Raw genomic sequence first — 18431 nt, 5'->3', positions numbered from 1 at the left:
AGGCCTCTGATTTCTCAGACCTAACCAAGTAGAAACAAACTGCGTTCTCTACTCTCAGGCACTGGGGTCAAGATCGAAATCTAATTTTTCACAAGAAGGCATTTATTTAGCTGCTTATTTTGCTGCTCTCTATCGAAATCCATTGTCAAAACCCTGTATTTTTTTGTGTTGTACAATGTAATTAGAGAATTCCAGGTAAGCTTCATTCCATTACGCTAGAAACACGAATGTGTAAAAATGAAAGTGTTGAAAATTAAGTTTAAAAGTTTATCTCTATCGTAAAACTAGAAAGTTTGCTTCTGATTTGTAAACTTATTTGTGGTTTATATTATACTTTATTTAGATATATAGCTTTCGAAGGTTAATCAAGTAAACTCAATAGTCCAAAATTGGAAAATTTGGCACCACAGTTGTATTAATGTCAAAAACTGCAGGTTTTAAGTGATGCTATTCTCTATAGAGGGAGGTTTTGAGCAAAATAAGCATCAAAAATAAATTTCTCATACCCAAATAAAAAAAACACTTGAGTGGGGATTATTAATAACTAAAATTAAAAATAAGAGAGATTATTTGGTTTAGAATGGCCAGTAGAATACTTCAGTCGCCGAAATAGAGTAGAAAAAAAATGCAAATATGTTATAACTAAATTACGCCATACCAGCTTGGTGAAAAAGAACCCGGAAAATATTCAGAAAATTTAAAATACAAGCTTCTTCCTCAAAAGTATATTATGGCCTTCAAAGTACTCCGCATCAACTTGCAACGCACTTATGCCAACTCTTGAAACATTTCTAGAACTCCATCATCAGAGCCATCTTAAATTTTTCCACTACTTCCTTTCGGCTGTTAAAACGAGTTCCCGAAGTGTTTTTTTTTTTTACTCGTTCAAACAGAAAAAAATCGCAGAAAGCCATATCAGATGAATTCGATAGCTGTTTAATGGTATTCGTTTCGTTCTTGGTCAAAAATTCACGGCTAATGATGGCACTGTGCGACGGTGCGTTATTCTGGAGCGAAATCCACGAGTTGTTTTCCCAGAAATCCTTAAAACCGCGAGCATCGCTTTCTTTTTGACTGAAAACGACATGATTTTTTTGGTCTTAGTCCATCCTGAGCTCTTCACTCACTCGCCGAATGTATGAACTGCGTGTCGTACTCACGAACACATGTCACGTCTTCAGTAATGAAGCGTTTGTGTTGGATCAGATTCAGCCTTGAAAATCATGTATTTGACGTTATCAAAGCGGTCTTCGTTTTCACGACAGTCGGTTCTACGTTCCCGAAACAACCCGGATTTATATCCGGCCAAGGACTGTCACTCCAGCAGCATTCCCCGTATGTAAGTATGGGAAATGTTTATGGTGCTACAACAACAGGTCCCTTTTCTGTATGGAATTCAGGGCCTCCGGGACCAACTTTGCAGCAACACGGCGGAAGCCTAAATCATTCACTACAATGTCCTGAACGGATCCGTAAGCAATGTTGAAGACTTCTGCCACCGCTCTGATGGTTAATGTGCGGTTATTAATTAAATTTACATGTCTCTAAAGAAGCAGCACATAAAACATTCCACCGAAAAAAGGCAACATTGTAAAATATAAGGCAGCTAAATGCCAGGAACTGAACAAAGAAACCTTTAGCTGAGTATTATTCCACCTTTATTATTCCGCCGTGTTATGGGCGGCCATTGTAGCCGAATGGTTTGGTGCGTGACTACCATTCGGAAGTGCGTAGGTTCGAATATCCATGCATGGAACACCAAATTATAAAAAACATTTTTTTCTAATAGCGGTCGCCACTCGGGAGCCTCCGAGTGTATTTCTGCCATGAAAAAGCTCCTTATAAAAACTTCCGTTCGGAGTCGGCTTAAAACAGTAGGACCCTCCATTTGTGAAACTACATCGAGACGCACGCCTCAAGTAGAAGGAGAATTTCGGCCAAATACTCATAAAGGTTGTAAGCGCCAAATGTTTATTTATTTACTTAATATTCCGCCGTACGCTTAAACGATCTCACTGTCTAAATATATTTTACCCATAATTGCCTTATACATACGTACTTGTCTTAAAATTCATAAAAACAAAATTTTTAATTTTTTTACGAACAAAAAAGTAGTTTTGTAGAAATCTTTGAAAATTTGTAGCAATTTTTTTATGTTCTAACTTTTAATGACCTCACATGCAGACAGTTAATAAAAAAGACAATCCTTCGCGATTTCTCATCTATTTAACCTCCAATTTTTATATTTACAAATATTTTCTTAACAAATCGTTCTTACACTAATTTAATTATTAACTCATATTCGTAAGTAAGTCTACCTATACAATTATACAAGTCCCGTTTCGAATTCCACATAACATTAAATACATACATGCAAACTTACACAGATATGTACATACATTTACAGATGAACAATTACCTCTATACTTACGTATATATCCCCCTAATCTTATCTAACCTTCGCTATTTATACATACATTCATGCATACATACATACTCGTAAATATGTACAGTAGTATGCTATGACTTAAGTAAGGACTAACTTAATTTACAACAATAAAATCAATTAAAACTATCACAGGCATCGAAAAAGCATTATTGCAGCCTCCGGGGTCAACAACAACGATTCGTGTTTTCTAAAGTAATGTGACCATCGCCAAGCACTTCAACATTGAACTCACACGTACATATGTACATACATATCTACTACAATATATACATAGTACTCGTACATAACTTACGGCTACGCAAACGAATGGCAACAGTGCATAGTGTAGTCGCGAACGACTTAGGAACATTTACGGTGGCTCACGAATCCTCGCAACCAGCTGTACCGTACATAGCCACTGTCTGGACCGACCGTCAGTTCATGGGCATGTTGACTTCCCAAAGCTTCATTTGATTGTCTAGCACTTCGTTGAACCAACTCCGCTTTTCAGGTTCATCCCTAAATATAACATTCAGTGACTTCAGATCCAATTGCAGAATCGCATCGTTGCCTAAGAGGTTATCCAGTGCTTTCAGTAGTGTGCCATTCCCGTGTAGCTTCAGCAGGGTTACATATTTGACAACATAGTACTCATATTGCAGTTTTCGACGTGCCCACCGTTCCACTGTTGCATTGGCGCTCGCCGAACGTATTTGCCCCAAATGTACGGCATGCCATGGCGCAAAGAAATCGTAAAGATCCTTCTTCGAGAGGCTGTTCAATCCCTTCGATTTGATGCGATCTCTAATCATTTGGTAGTTTTTGCGTGTGTAGACAAACACCTGAACCGAAAGAAGAACAAAAGCGCATTTATTTATGATGGCTGCATATCTACATACATATACATAAATACATACACTCGTATGCCATAAATTAGTTTTACTTGTGTTTATTTTACTATTATTATGGATATTACGTGAAAGATCTATTGTTCCCTTTCATGGAATCAGAGTATTTCTGTGTGCACAACTCCTCAATTAAAATTAGTATTTGTCCTATTTTAATGAATTTTATTTCCTACTCTGGGTAAACGGGTGTTTGGCCCGCTTAAGCATCAGTGTTAGGCAAGATGTCAGCACATATTTTGTTGTTTCGACTTCCTCCCTACAGGACCTGCTTGGAGTATATTCCCAGGTTAGTATATTCCGAGTTTTTTTTTTTATTTACTGCCTATTATTTTTTATAAAAGTTGAGGGCATTGCACAATGCAAACCATATAAAGTGAAAATAAAAATTCCTTAAATTTTTAACAAAATTTCAAACTTTTTAATCAGATTTTTAGAATAGTTTTTGGTATGCAGTTCTGTAGGCAATAAAAAGATAATTGCAAGAGTAGAGCTATTGTACCTGAAGCACTGGCTCATCTCGAGCTCTAATTGCTGATGATAAGTTGCAAATGGCTACAGAATACCGTTGATTTTAGACAATTTTTTTTTTCAAGGACGCCTTTGCAAAACTACGTGGTATGAGCTGTGCTTAACTGTTTTTATCGAAAAGTTTGTCTTTTTTTAGTATAAACTTATATACAACATTTTCACGCACGAGCTTTATTTTTTCTTTTTTCTGTGAGATGCAAAATTTGGCTCGCTCAAAAGATGGAACAATTCCTCTTTCGCCTTTTCATGCAATAATTTATTACGGATTTATAGAGATTATAGAGGCCCGAGTGCATTGAAGAAGTAGAAGTAAGTTGCTACTTTTGGCATTGAAGCATGCCACTTAGCCACTGTGAAATGCTGGTACAATGAGCTCCCACATGGCCGTCGATCCATGCACGATGAATTTCATGAAAGCCGTCCAAAAATAGTTCTCGTGACAGAGACTACCGATGCTGTGCGTTGATTCATGAACATTTGGTCGTCAAGAGAATTTGTTTTCGTGAAATACCGCATAATTTGACAATTTCCAAAAAAGAACTCGGATTCGTGTCGAGTAGTGTAAAGAAGTGTTCAAAAATTCAGCCGCGGTAGTTCAAAGCACGTCTATGGCATCATAGCAGGTTATGAATTTTGGATGTATACATTAGAGCCGGAAACAACACAGTAATCGACAGTATGGGTGTTCCAAGGCGAGCTTAGTCCAACAATAGTAGTTCGCAGAAAAAGTATCCAAAATCAAATGTTCGCCCGTGTTTTCCGAAAATCAACGGTACCTCCAAAGAAACTAAAACAACTCAATTTTTCGGAGAAGTAAAAAAAAACTAGCCGTCGAAAACGAATCACGCTTCATCAAAACACGACGAGCTCTAACGTGTCGGCTCACACAAGAGAGTTTTTCAACACTCAAAAGATCGAATTAATGGGTCATCCCTCCGCCTTACAGCCCTGATTTGACACCTAATGATTTCGTTTTGTTTCCGAGCATCAAAAATAAAATGCGAGGTAAGACTTCGTGTATTTAGGAACCAGCATTAACACCGATAACAATGTCAGCCTTGAAATCCAACGCAGAATCTCTCTTGCCAACAAGTGCTACTTTGGACTAAGTAGGCAACTGAGCAGTAAAGTCCTCACTCGACGAACAAAACTAACACTCTATAAGACTCTCATCATGCCCGTCCTAACGTATGGCGCAGAAGCATGGACGATGACAACATCCGATGAAGCGACGCTTGGAGTATTTGAGAGAAAGATTCTGCGCAAGATTTTTGGACCTTTGTACGTTGGCAGCGGCGAATATCGCAGGCGATGGAACGATGAGCTGTATGAGCTTTACGACGACATAGGCATAGCGCAGCGAATAAAGATTCAGCGGCTACGCGCTGGGTCATGTTGCCCGAATGGATACAAAAGCTCCAGCTCTGAAAGTATTCGATGCGGTACCAGCTGGTGGTAGCAGAGGAAGAGGAAGGCCTCCTCTGCGTTGGAAAGATCAGGTGGAGAAGGACTTGGCTTCACTTGGTGTGTCCAATTGGCGCCGGTTAGCACGAGAAAGAAACGAGCGCGCTTTGTTAAACTCGGCCAAAATCGCGTAAGCGGTTATCGCGCCAATTAAGAAGAATAAACGCTTTTCAACGAAGAAGCTGCTGGAGCCTTTAAACAGTTCATTTTGAAAGTATCGACTTCTAAATGCCAAAAGTGCTTTAAAATTTGGTTCAAACGAATCCAGAAGTGTATCGAGTTCCAAGGAGAATATTTTTCAAACCAATAAAACCATTTTTATTAATTTTTTACTGTGTTTTCATTCGACAACAAAATATCGCACACCTATTTTACTGTCCATGAGTGTATGTGTACATATATGTATGTATATATACTTATTTACACATTTACAGGAAATAGCACTCACCTGATACAACGAATTCCCTGTCGTGTAGGAGTTGACGTAGTGTGTGCCACACGATTCCATAAATTTTATGGCGCCTGTGACATTACCCGCTGTTATGCCACTAATGCGATCACGCACATCATTCTCCAACGTCTGATTCAGTGGTATATCTTCTTTGAATTTTCCCACCTCACGGAAGCGTACAACGCGTACCAGCACATAGGAATATTCGCCCTGTATGTAGGATGTGTTGATACCCAGCTTTTTGGCTGCATTGTCGGCGAACCAACCGCCGGTAAAGGCCTCCCACGGCTTGTCTAACCGTTCAACGGTAAAATCCCGAAAGTAAGCTTGATACAGTTGGCGTCGATTATCGCAGAATTCCATATGAAAGTCGCCATGAAAAATGCCTGGAGCATTATCTTCGCGGCTCTCGCTGAGAGAACTTAGATCCTGTAAAAAATGTTGAGTATTGTAAGTAAAAGTGCAGCAGTAAGTACAGAATTAGTGATATCCTAAAATGGGATTTGATTACACGGAAGAATAATCGTTTGGTTCTTTATTTAATAATCTTCTAAATATGTATAAAAAAAAACAACGCAGAACTTGAAGACTGAATGAAAAGCTTTGCTAACACAAATGGTATCTTGTCGCTCTAATCGAGCTCTTATTCCTACAACCATATCTAGTTTTTCGCTGATTTTGAAGGTTCGGTATTATACAAGGTGGGTCATATAGCGTTTGCTTTTTGAACCACCTATTTTTTGAGAATGGTAACACAAATGACATGCCAAATGTGTTCATAATTTACTTAAAGGTTTGACATTTACGAAAGGGGACGCTATACGCTTGAACAAAATTGGGAAATACTGAGAACCTAAATTCTAAATAGAAAGAAAAAACTGCTTCAAAAATGGAGGCTCGTAAATCTGATTCTGATGTCATTCTATTCATTAGTTCGTGCTTTATTGTGCTAAGAGTGACGCTACTTTTGTTATTTTCAAAACAATGGATCAAAAAGAATTTCATGTTTTAATTTTACACTGCATGAGATAGCTGTCATTGTAAATATATCAAAGGAACGCGTTGGCTTTTAACTTAGCTCTGCCATAAGTTCTGTTACAAGTTGAGTTCGTCAGAATATTTTTTTTAATGAAGTTAATTTTATATAATTATGTAAATATTAAAAAAATTAAATTTTCATTCAAAATGGTCACTATTTGCTTCTACACAAGCCTTCAAACGATTAGCCCATTAAGCTAATCTCCAATGGATTCAGATCTTGACTTCCAGACGGACAATCTACAGGAATATTGTTATTAGCCACTGCTGGGTGGTTTTTGCTTTATGGCCTGGAGCGGAATCTTGCAGGAAGATCGAAAGCTCTCCATCGAAGAGAGTACTGCTCTATTGCTTCCTCACGCCTTCTAAGACATCTTTCTAGTACACTTTTGCCCTGGTCTTAACCCCTTTTTCTCAGAAATGAAGATATGTAATGCCTTCACAAGACACTCGCCACCAAACCATTACGGAGGTTTGAACCCTTGAAACAAAATTTTTTTCGTCTTTAGAAGTTTTAGCATCGGTTTTATAGTTTTGCTTATTAAACACTTTTTCAACGGTGAACCTTTTATCATTTGTGAAAGGAATATTCTCATGGATGTTGACCGCGAGCTACCGAAAAAGCTGCTAAGTCTAATTTTGTTGATTGATTGAGTCGAATTTTCTTCAAGCGCGTTGTCAAAAGATGGCCAGTTAAGCGACGAAAGGCTTTCTTGTGGAGATCATCTCTAATTAGTCTTGGCATGCATCTGGTCTATACATTCTTTTCCCTGGACTTGATTTTCTGCTTCAGCGAATTCTTTCTCTCTTTGCCACGAAACTGAATATAATTTATGAGTAGACAATGCATACAAACAGACTCAAAAATAACGGAACTCTGTTCTGGAATGTTTTCTTCTCGCCGTATGTTGTGTAAAATTTGTCACAGAATTTATGGCAAGACTAAATATTGCATGAGCATTTGACTATGAGAAAGCTCTGTTCAAAGTTTGTGTCGCGTTTGCTCACTGTTTTGTTTCATCAAAACAATGCACCGTGACACAACTCAATCAAAAGAAAGGCAAAGCTACATGAATTGAACTACGAATTGCCCCCACATCCGCCATATTCGCCAGATTGGGCTTCCAGCCCAGCCCAATCCCAAAATATCAGACAAAAGCCTCTCGGACTCGAATTTTTTTGAATAGTTTTGGCGATAAATGGGCCCATAAGTCCGTCAGTTTTAGTCGGATTTTGATGAAATTTTGATTGTATGTTAGGTAAGACTCCCCCCTTTCCAAAAATGTACAAATCATGGCAATCGGTTGGAAATTGATAGCAAAACAATCCCAAAATATCAGACAAAAGCCTCTCGAACTCGAATTTTTTTGAATAGTTTTGGCGATAAATGGGCCCATAAGTCCGTCAGTTTTGGTCGGATTTTGATGAAATTTTGATTGTATGTTAGGTAAGACTCCCCCCTTTCCAAAAATGTACAAATCATGGCAATCGGTTGGAAATTGATAGCAAAACAATCCCAAAATATCAGACAAAAGCCTCTCGGACTCGAATTTTTTTGAATAGTTTTGGCGATAAATGGTCCCATAAGTCCGTCAGTTTTGGTCGGATTTTGATGAAATTTTGATTGCATGTTAGGTAAGACTCCCCCCTTTTCAAAAATGTACAAATCATGGCAATCGGCTGGAAATTGATAGTAAAACAATCCCAAAATATCAGACAAAAGCCTCTCGGACTCGCATTTTTTTGAATAGTTTTGGCGATAAATGGGCCCATAAGTCCGTCAGTTTTGGTCGGATTTTGATGAAATTTTGATTGTATGTTAGGTAAGACTCCCCCTTCCCAAAAATGTACAAATCATGGCAATCGGTTGGAAATTGATAGCAAAACAATCCCAAAATATCAGACAAAAGCCTCTCGGACTCGAATTTTTTTGAATAGTTTTGGCGATAAATGGGCCCATAAGTCCGTCAGTTTTGGTCGGATTTTGATGAAATTTTGATTGTATGTTAGGTAAGACTCCCCCTTTCCAAAAATGTACAAATCATGGCAATCGGTTGGAAATTGATAGCAAAACAATCCCAAAATATCAGACAAAAGCCTCTCGAACTCGAATTTTTTTGAATAGTTTTGGCGATAAATGGGCCCATAAGTCCGTCAATTTTGGTCGGATTTTGATGAAATTTTGATTGTATGTTAGGTAAGACTCCCCCTTCCCAAAAATGTACAAATCATGGCAATCGGTTGGAAATTGATAGCAAAACAATCCCAAAATATCAGACAAAAGCCTCTCGGACTCGAATTTTTTTGAATAGTTTTGGCGATAAATGGGCCCATAAGTCCGTCAGTTTTGGTCGGATTTTGATGAAATTTTGATTGTATGTTAGGTAAGACTCCCCCTTTCCAAAAATGTACAAATCATGGCAATCGGTTGGAAATTGATAGCAAAACAATCCCAAAATATCAGACAAAAGCCTCTCGAACTCGAATTTTTTTGAATAGTTTTGGCGATAAATGGGCCCATAAGTCCGTCAATTTTGGTCGGATTTTGATGAAATTTTGATTGTATATTAGGTAAGACTCCCCCTTTCCAAAAATGTACATATCATGGCAATCGGTTGGAAATTGATAGCAAAACAATCCCAAAATATCAGACAAAAGCCTCTCGGACTCGAATTTTTCCAGCTACTACTAACTGTTCGCAAACCTATACAAATGCTCGCCGGTAAGAAATTTCGCTCGAATTAAGAGGTAATTTTGAGGCAAAAGATAAATCGTTCTACAAAAGTGGTATTGAAATGTTAGAGCGGCGCTTGTTCGTGATGGAAATTACGTTGATGAATGAAGCTAATTTTGCACACAAAATTAAACGTGGTTTCTTTGTTATCCCGGGACTTTTCATGTGTTATATAGCTTACCTTATAAATAGACTTTGTCGGCTCCTTGAACAACCATTTGTCCACTTCGTAACTGTCATTGTAAGGAATGACACGCATTGATATGCCCAGATAGCCATAGCGCACGAAAATATTGATGGCCTTACCGATACGCAATTGTGACTCACGAGTGTCGCCTGAGGAAATGTTGCAGGCTACGAAAATCAGTGCCACTAGCCAACATAAACCATTATCCAGTTTCATCGCTCATTCGGCGTAAAGTTAACATAAAAACGTATGTGGTACAATCCAAGAAACTGCAAATATGAAGAAATTAAGAAAATAAAAACTTGCACTTTTACATTTTTTTGTACTCGTACGGGTATATAAAATAATAATAAATAAATAATGATCCAACTCATGGTTTTGATGTTGTAGCATAAATTGAACAGCAAATTGTTTTTATGGCGGAAACCCACACAGAGGTTTGCCGTATCTTCTCATGGGAAGATCGGAAAGCATTTGAGATCGAACCCAAAACCGATTGTGCCTATGTCACACACAAGCACACTTATCTAAGGCGCCGGTGCTGCTAAAATGTGTACATGTGTAGAAAAAATAAAAAAACCTATGTATGCCCATATAAAAAAAAGTCTAATAAACTGATCGGATGTTGCGATATTTGTAAGGTCACTAAGCAGAAACTTGTACGAGTACGAACCTACGCCGTCCAAAATATTTGCCACCAAATGTTCCAAATTAAGTAAATTTAGTTACATACGTATAAAGGCTTTGCTTATGTATACAAGTAGTACACGAGCATTGCATTTGGCAGCAGATGTATGGGTTTTTGCTGAACTTTCAAAAAAGCCATATTTTCATCACTTGTACGAGCACGAAAATCGCAATTGCAGATTGGGATACTAAGAAATAAGTATTTATTTGGTAATGGGTGTAACGTGGCAATGACTTGTTTACCTCGTTCGATTGTAAATAAGTTCCACATGTATTTGGAGCTGTTAAAGCGCTGATTTTTATACATAAACAAGATTTCAGAATCAGCTTTTAAAACAACTCAATTCCGGTAATACGTTGATGGACACACGCTTAGATCAATTTTGCGTTTATGTAAGCGTCCAAACTTCTCATGTAAAAAGTAAAGTTTATTCAGGTAAACGTTTGCAAAATTTTCAAAAATGTATCAAATGCTGCGCAAAATGTCTCATCAGCAAATTTTTTCCGAAACGAAATGCATGTACAAATTAACTAAAATATATACCTACGAATTTCTTAATCCAATAGGCGTGCGTGGAGGTTGGAAATATGATTCCAACAGCGGCAACGAGTTAACTGTAGAGACAAATGAAGCAACTATGTAATGAGGGCAACATAAGAAGATTAAGTTAAAATAATGCTGAAAAAATGGCAAAGATATTATTTTCATAAAGTAATGCCTCGAAAGAGTTCCTCTGAAAGTATATATATTTATACTTGACGCTTACACCCTCTTTGGATGTTTGGCCGAGCTCCTCCTCGTATTTGTGGCGTGCGGTGTGTTGTTGTTCCAGAAATGGAGAGATTTACAATTTTAAGCCGACTCCGAACCACAGATATTTTTATAAGGAACTTTTTTCTTCATTTTCCTGATTCACTGACATTCGAAGTCTGAATGGTAGTCACGCACCAATCCATTCGACTACGGCGGCCGGTGATTACACTACACTGACAGGGCAAAGTTACTGCTACAACAACAACAACAACAACAACTACGGCGGCCGCACACAGATCGACCGCGGGCTTAACCAAAACCGCCCTTGCGAAAGGACTAGTAGCGCTGGACTTGAAGAGGGCTTTCTTCTGTCAGCCAGACATTTCGACAGTCGACACTTCCGCCGGGGCTGAAGAGGTGGTCCGCGAACTACCTGAGCGGTCGACATTCGTCGAAAATATTGCGAAACCTCATCAAACAGAAGAAGATAAAGCAAAACGTGGAGTTCTCCCACCCTTGCGTTTCAACTTCTACATATGGAAGCGCGACGACTGTAGGATAATGGCGTCCGGCAATGCCATTCATGGCCTGTGCGCCAAAGTAAACGACTACCTCACCCACCTTTCTCGTTTTTTTACTGCGATGAATCTACAACATTCCCCCAATAAGTAACCGACGACCCTCTTTACCACCTGGACAAATGAGGTCAAACTGTAACTCAAGGTCAAGGTAGGCGACACACCAATACCGATTGTTAACAATCCCAAAATTTTAGGAGTTACTTTCGACAGTTTGCTCTCCTTATTTGCGCACACAACCGCAATTGCTACTAAAATCCAAAACCGCAACAAGCTCCTCAAATCGGTAGCCGACAGTACTTAGGGCAAAGACAAGGAAATGTTGTTGGCGATATTCAAATCAATTGGCTGACCGGTTCTAAATTACGCTGTGGACAAAGCTTCAGACTTGCCAAAACACTGCTATTCGGACGGCGACGGGATGCCTTCTAATGTCCCCTCTACAACATCTACATAACGAGGCATAGATACTCCCTCTCAAGGAGCACAACAAACTGCTGAGCAAGCAGTTTCTGCTAGGGTGCTTCGGCAGGTCTCACCCATGTAGGCACCTGTTTGAACCAGATCCGCCTCCTGGGCACGTCAGAAGACACATTTTCAATTACGCCGACGAGATCCAGGGCAAAACAAATCGACAACTACTGGACCGGACAGTGTTTAGACAGACTATAAACGACATCCCTCGGGAGACACTTACCACCTTGTTAAGCTCCCTACCCCCAAATGCCGTTATCGGAGTCCAACCACCACTCATAGCAGATGAAGAGCTCTGGCTACCCAGAGGGATTCGCGTAATCTTGGTAACAGGTTAAGCTCCTATTTATCCAGAATCGACCCTAACATACCAAACATATGTCCAGTATGTAAAGGCACTCCTCACGACACTGACCACCTTTTCACATGCCCCATCAAACCCACTCATTTAACACCCCTCTCCCTCTGGACCCAACCTGTAGAAACAGCAAGTTTCCTAGACCGGTAATCTACACGACACTGATATGCTTAAGTATACTGCTGCAACAAAAACAACAAGGCGGCGGCCACCTTTGAGAATATAGTTTAAAAAAAATCAACAGTTTCCGAAATTGGGTTGCTGCCACTGTTAGTCTCTGTGGCACTTCTAATGGAACTTTTTCCCCTAATTATTGTTCCCTATTTATCAAAAAGATGTGAAACATTTTTAAAATATTGCCGCATAACCAAATTTTCCCTTAAGTACACTCAAGCGGTTATTGCTTCTGATGACGAAGTCAAAGGGCGTAAACATCGCTGTATGACTAATACGAGAATAAAATATTTGAATGTATGTACTTATTTACCGGCCAATGTTATAAATTATGTTAAAACAGCTCTCTCTCTCTGTGAATATGACTGTAATTGGACAAGGTTTTATTATTGAAGCCTGATTTGGGGGGTTTCTCACTTCACTTTTAGTCACAAATCGTTTTGTTCTCTGAAAATTGTTGTTGGCATCGTTTGCCGAGGGCCATCCGCTGTTAGCACAAAGTGGTTTATACTTTCATAAACGTACATACATACATATGTATAATTCGCATTAAGCCTGATCAACAATGGTGACTATCAAATGAAGGATGTTAAGGCTTTGATTGCAATAATTTGCTGCCTCGTTTCAATGCTAAAAAAGGCAAAATGTATGTATGGGCGTACCTTCAAACAGTTTTAACCATCACTTTTCGAGATTTAATAAAAGTAATTTCAAGCCCACCCAATAAATTACTAAAAGTATTATGGCTTTAATGTATTCTCTTTAATTGCTTGTGCACTTTTAAAAATTTAAGACTTGTATTTTTGACACACTGCGTTGATACAAGGAAATCGCCTATTAACACTGAGATTTCTAGCAGAATATTTTCTTGTTTTAGTTGATGATTTATGCTCGTAGATTTAATCATTTGTAGTCAAACACCATAAAACGAGGAGAAGTGCAATTATAGCTGCCAAAATTAGTCAACCAAATATATACATCTAAGCTCGCTTATGAACCTGTATACCATATATAGATGCATATGTATGTATGTATATATGTGTGTATGTAGTTAATGTCAGCATCAAAATTGACCGTGAATCGTGCGGTGCTAAACTTGACATTCGGTGAACCATCGACATCTACATTGGCATCGCCATCATCATCACCACCACCATCGGAATTCATAACCGTTGTCATTAGCTTCATAAAAACATAATTAAAATACTGAAACTAAAATAATAAAAAAACACAAAGTACAAATGTCCGAAACTAACGACAATGCACCAACAACAACACTAATATCATCAGCAACGCGCGACTGACATTAATGAAACGACAAACACAAACATATATACACTTTTTTAAATACATATGTATATACATACAAACATTCACACACTTGAAAATATTCATTAAAAACGGTTTATTGTAAAAATAGAAGAGAAAAAATTAAAAATTAAAATATGTGAGACTATATTTGCTTTACTTTCGAGCAAAGCGGAAGAGGTTTGCATAGGAATTCGGATATAACAAAAATTGTGATGGTCACCAAAAACTACACCGTGCAGAAAAAGGTAAGTTATGTGGTTTAAAATGTTTTGTTTTTGTTTTTTTTTTTTTTGTTTTTGTGTTTTGTAATATTATTTCGGTCTGTAAGGTATTTTAAGACCTAAAGTAAATTTAATGTTACATAAATATTTCATTTTCAATGTTTTACAGTATAAAAATAATTTTACTTGAAACTTATCAATAGTTTCACACTTTTTTATCTCAGTAGGTAGGTTAGGTAGTGCTGGCTGATCTGTAAAAAGATCTCACTTAGACCTCTAGGGCCCATTGTGTGCAATGAATTTGGAGTCAAATTACTATTTTGTGTAATTCTTAATGCACGTCTTCGTGAGTTTTCACAAGCCGTTCAGCCTTTTGTCAGCAACAGCCTTCAAGAATGAAAAATATGTTGATCACAGGCACATTTGTCGCCTCCTACAAAGAGCAGGGCAGTGGCAAAGTAGGTGTTCCAAAGTACTCCTAGCACTCGCTTCGTTGCAAGTGTTACCTGAATCGCTCTGGCCTAATCCCATTTCGGCTTCGTGATGTGGGGGGGAGACAGTGTGCCGTCTAACCAATATTTTGCAGTCTTTCCTAGACAGTGATAAAATAAAGTTTGTTTTTGTATTCCAAGTCGGTCGCATAATTTTGGCAGTTTTGTACGAGGGTGAGTGTTCCCATATTCCCGAGGGAGAGTGTTTCCAGAGCTAGTTCCTCATTTAGTTTCGTTTTCAGAAAAAGAGGGATGGCTATATTTCTCACGTGCTCAATCTGGACAAGCGAATAATTGCCTCAGCGAGCTCATCGGCTCTCTCATTTTCTTCTTTCTCCTTTGTGTTCTTGTATCCAGTAAATAGTGACCTGCCACTTTCCGCAGAGTTCATCCATTTTGGCGAGTGCATTTTTATGGCGAGTTAGTCCGTATACAACAAATTTCAAGTGCACAGATATAAATAAAGAGTTATCCTGAACTTTGGACTCTACCTATTTAGGATATTTTAAATTTAGACGGTAAGTGAATTTATGAGGTCTTTTCAAAATAAGGCATGCAAAAATTTAGATTCTTCCAGGTTTCACTCTTCTTATTGAAAACTGGAATCTTACGAACTATATGTGAAAAATGACATAATTGAAATGTTCACCATGAACGTACAGGTAAAATCCGCCGAACAGTCGATTCATTAATTCCTAATAACCTAGACAAACGTTGACATTAATCGGGATTAACGACTTAATTTATAATTATATCAGGAATTCCGTTCAACTAATGCGGATTGGCAACTATACTTAATTCTTATAGTTTAAGCGGATTAGGGGACAGTTGATATCTATTGTAAATGAAAAGTAATGAAACTTTTAAAGAGAAGAACAAGAAAGACTGAATGCAATGCTAGTTTGCACTAACACGTTCGAAATTACATTAATTGTTTAAATATTTCGGAGCAGTAATTTGGGATTTTTATAAATACACAATTATTCCTAATACCCGTATATACTGCCTGCGGCCATCTTTTACTGCCAAAACCATTCCAATAAGCAAATCAGCTGTTCACTAATCCGTGTAACAAACGTCTGTCAGACTACAATTTTAATCAGAATTAACTGCGCCTATAATCTCGATTAATGCCGCCGTCTGTCTAGGCTATAATTGTTGAGATCGTCGAGATATCTATGTTGGAGGATGTTCAGCAACACTTTGCGCTAAAGCAGGAATATTCCCGATAGACCGTCCAGATTTTAGGCTCTGGTCTGCCAGACCACACTCGACAAGACAAGTTTCTTGACATTGTTTCTTGACATTGTTTCATCAACCTTCGAATTGTCGGCTCATTCGGATGATTATTTATACCAAAAAAATCACAAGTTTTGCGACATGTAGTTCTTAAAGTTCGACCAATTTCATAATAAGTTTCAATAATTTTAACTCGTTTTTCTGTCCTGTAAAATTGTACATCTGTCTACTTGACAAATGTCAAAAGTGGCACAAAAAGGTTCCTTCTAGGAATTATTCACCAACATGTCACTTTTTAAATATCCTTTATTAATTCACACACAGCGAACTGGGGTTTCCAATAATTCAAAACTATTTGGTGGTGCAGAGATTCTTATAGCAAATGCCATAAGGTTTGTTTTACTTCTGGGCTAATATTGTATTTTACGACAAGAAGAAGCGATGATGAAGAGAATCAAACGCACGGTACACTAGACAGGGCTAGTTTAAGTGCTCTACTTCTCAGCGCATACAACCGCTTTGCTACTAAAGTCCAAAACCGCAACAAGGTCCTCAAATCGGTAGCCGGCAGTACTTGGGGGCAGAGTCAAAGAAATGTTGCTATCGACATTTAAGGCAATAAGCCGGCCGATTTTAAACTATGCCGCGCCTGTCTGGTCACCTGGAACCAGTGATTCGCAGTGGACGAAGCTCTGTAGCGTGTCAAAACACAGCCATTAGGACTGCGACGGGATGTCTTCTGATGCCCACACTACAACATCTACATGATGTGGCCCATATGCTCCCTGTAAAGGAATATAATAAACTACTCATTAAGCAGTTCCTGGTAGAGTGTTACCGCAGGTCTCACCCATGCAGACGCCTGTTTGAGCTTGAGCCGCCTCCCAGGTACTTCCTCAATTACGCGGACGAGATCCAAGATAAAACAGACCGACAGCTACTGGATCGGACAGTATACAGACAGACAATTAACGACATTCATCGCCAGACTCTTACCACCTTCTTAAGCTCCCGACCCCCGAATGCCGCTATAGGTGTCCAACCACCACCCATTGCAGACGAGGAACTTCAGCTCCCCCGTGAGATCTGCGTAACCTTGCACAATTACGTTCTGGATACTGTAGCAGGTTAAACTCCTACCTATTTAGAATCATCCCCGACATACTAAACATATGTCCGGTATGTGAAGGCATCCCGCACGACACATCCCTTTTCACATGCCCCGTCAAATCCACTCATCTAACACCCCTTTCCCTCTGGACCCAACAGTTCGAAACAGCTAGTTTCCTGGGCCTACCGTTCGAAGAGCTAGACGAAGACAACCGGTGATTACACTACACTGACAGGGCAAAGTTACTGCTACAACAATAACAACAACAACAGAATCTATCTTATACAGTTAATAAAAATTAATTACCAGAAGCGGGACACCATAAAACATGAATATCTGTGTTTTTGCGAAATATATCCCTTTCCTTACTTATACTAATATATTTGGCCAATATTTGTTGTGCATTATGCAAAAATTAAACAAAGAACCAATGGAGGAAACAAAATTGAGTCATTTTTGTAGATATTTTTGTGGTCAATTAATTTCATCCATCCCATTGCATTTATGGGTTAAAATAATTTATATCGTCGTCATCACTCGCATCTGTTTTAATTGGCTTTGTGTTGGACTGTAAACTTCACTAATTCACCTTACAACAGAATATGCCCACTGTGTTGATTTTATACTCCATATCACACACACACATACTGGAGATAAGTGAACGTAGAGTAATAACTAAGAATGAACCATGTATTAACAACACAGTTGACAACTTGTACAGTCATTATTCTAACACGAAAATAGGTATGTTAAAACCCCAGCATATCGAGTTGATAGTCTCATAAAGTTACTGGTTCGCAACTACTCGCAACTGCCATGAAATATTAAGCATAAATATAATATATCAAGATTCGCTTAATTATTTCGCCTTAAGTAAGCCATAATAGTAGATGGTAATATAGGGCCTCTTTTTTCGCCAAGAGTTAGCAAGTTGCGAATAGATGAAGCAACTGGTAGAAATGAACATATGCATGCAACGCGGGAAGAGAGCTGCCTTAAATTACATGTTTTGGTAAAGCAGTAACGCCTAACGACCTATAGCCATACTCGCTAGCGGCGAATCTTCCTCGATAACTTTGTTGTTGCTTTCGCAGGCAAATGTTTAGTCAAGTTAATCCAGCATAGAGATAGCGAGCGGGGAAATGGCGAATAGAAGAGGTCTATTGTCTAAGTACATGTTGCTTGGACTACATCGTCATAGTTTCCTCCACAATTTTTTACCATACATACATATCGGTCCATAGCCATACTACGGTAGTCATTTGCTTCTATGTTTCTTAGAACAATCTCTTCCG

The 18431-nt window shown here is 38.6% G+C and overlaps 1 protein-coding gene across 3 annotated transcripts in view; it reads right to left on the bottom strand.

Annotated features, from left to right (window-relative positions):
* Nucleotides 1–2160: 2160 nt before the first annotated feature.
* Nucleotides 2161–18431, bottom strand: part of LOC128855260 (torso-like protein) — a 36876-nt gene continuing 20605 nt past the window's right edge. For 2 of the 3 annotated variants that reach the window (XM_054089999.1, XM_054090000.1), the window contains 3 exons: nucleotides 9733–10007; nucleotides 5777–6208; nucleotides 2161–3270 (listed from right to left, as the gene is read on the bottom strand). In XM_054089999.1, the coding sequence (XP_053945974.1) occupies nucleotides 2863–3270; nucleotides 5777–6208; nucleotides 9733–9954 (1062 nt within the window). In that variant the 5' untranslated portion in view covers nucleotides 9955–10007 and the 3' untranslated portion in view covers nucleotides 2161–2862. The remainder of the gene's footprint in view (nucleotides 3271–5776; nucleotides 6209–9732; nucleotides 10008–18431) is intronic. The other variant, XM_054089998.1, reaches the window with a different exon arrangement.

Source organism: Anastrepha ludens, chromosome 2 (genome assembly GCF_028408465.1).
Source record: "Anastrepha ludens isolate Willacy chromosome 2, idAnaLude1.1, whole genome shotgun sequence".
NCBI lineage: Eukaryota > Metazoa > Arthropoda > Insecta > Diptera > Tephritidae > Anastrepha > Anastrepha ludens.
Note: the sequence above shows the minus strand (reverse complement) of the source record. Positions and strands in the feature narration are given on the sequence as shown.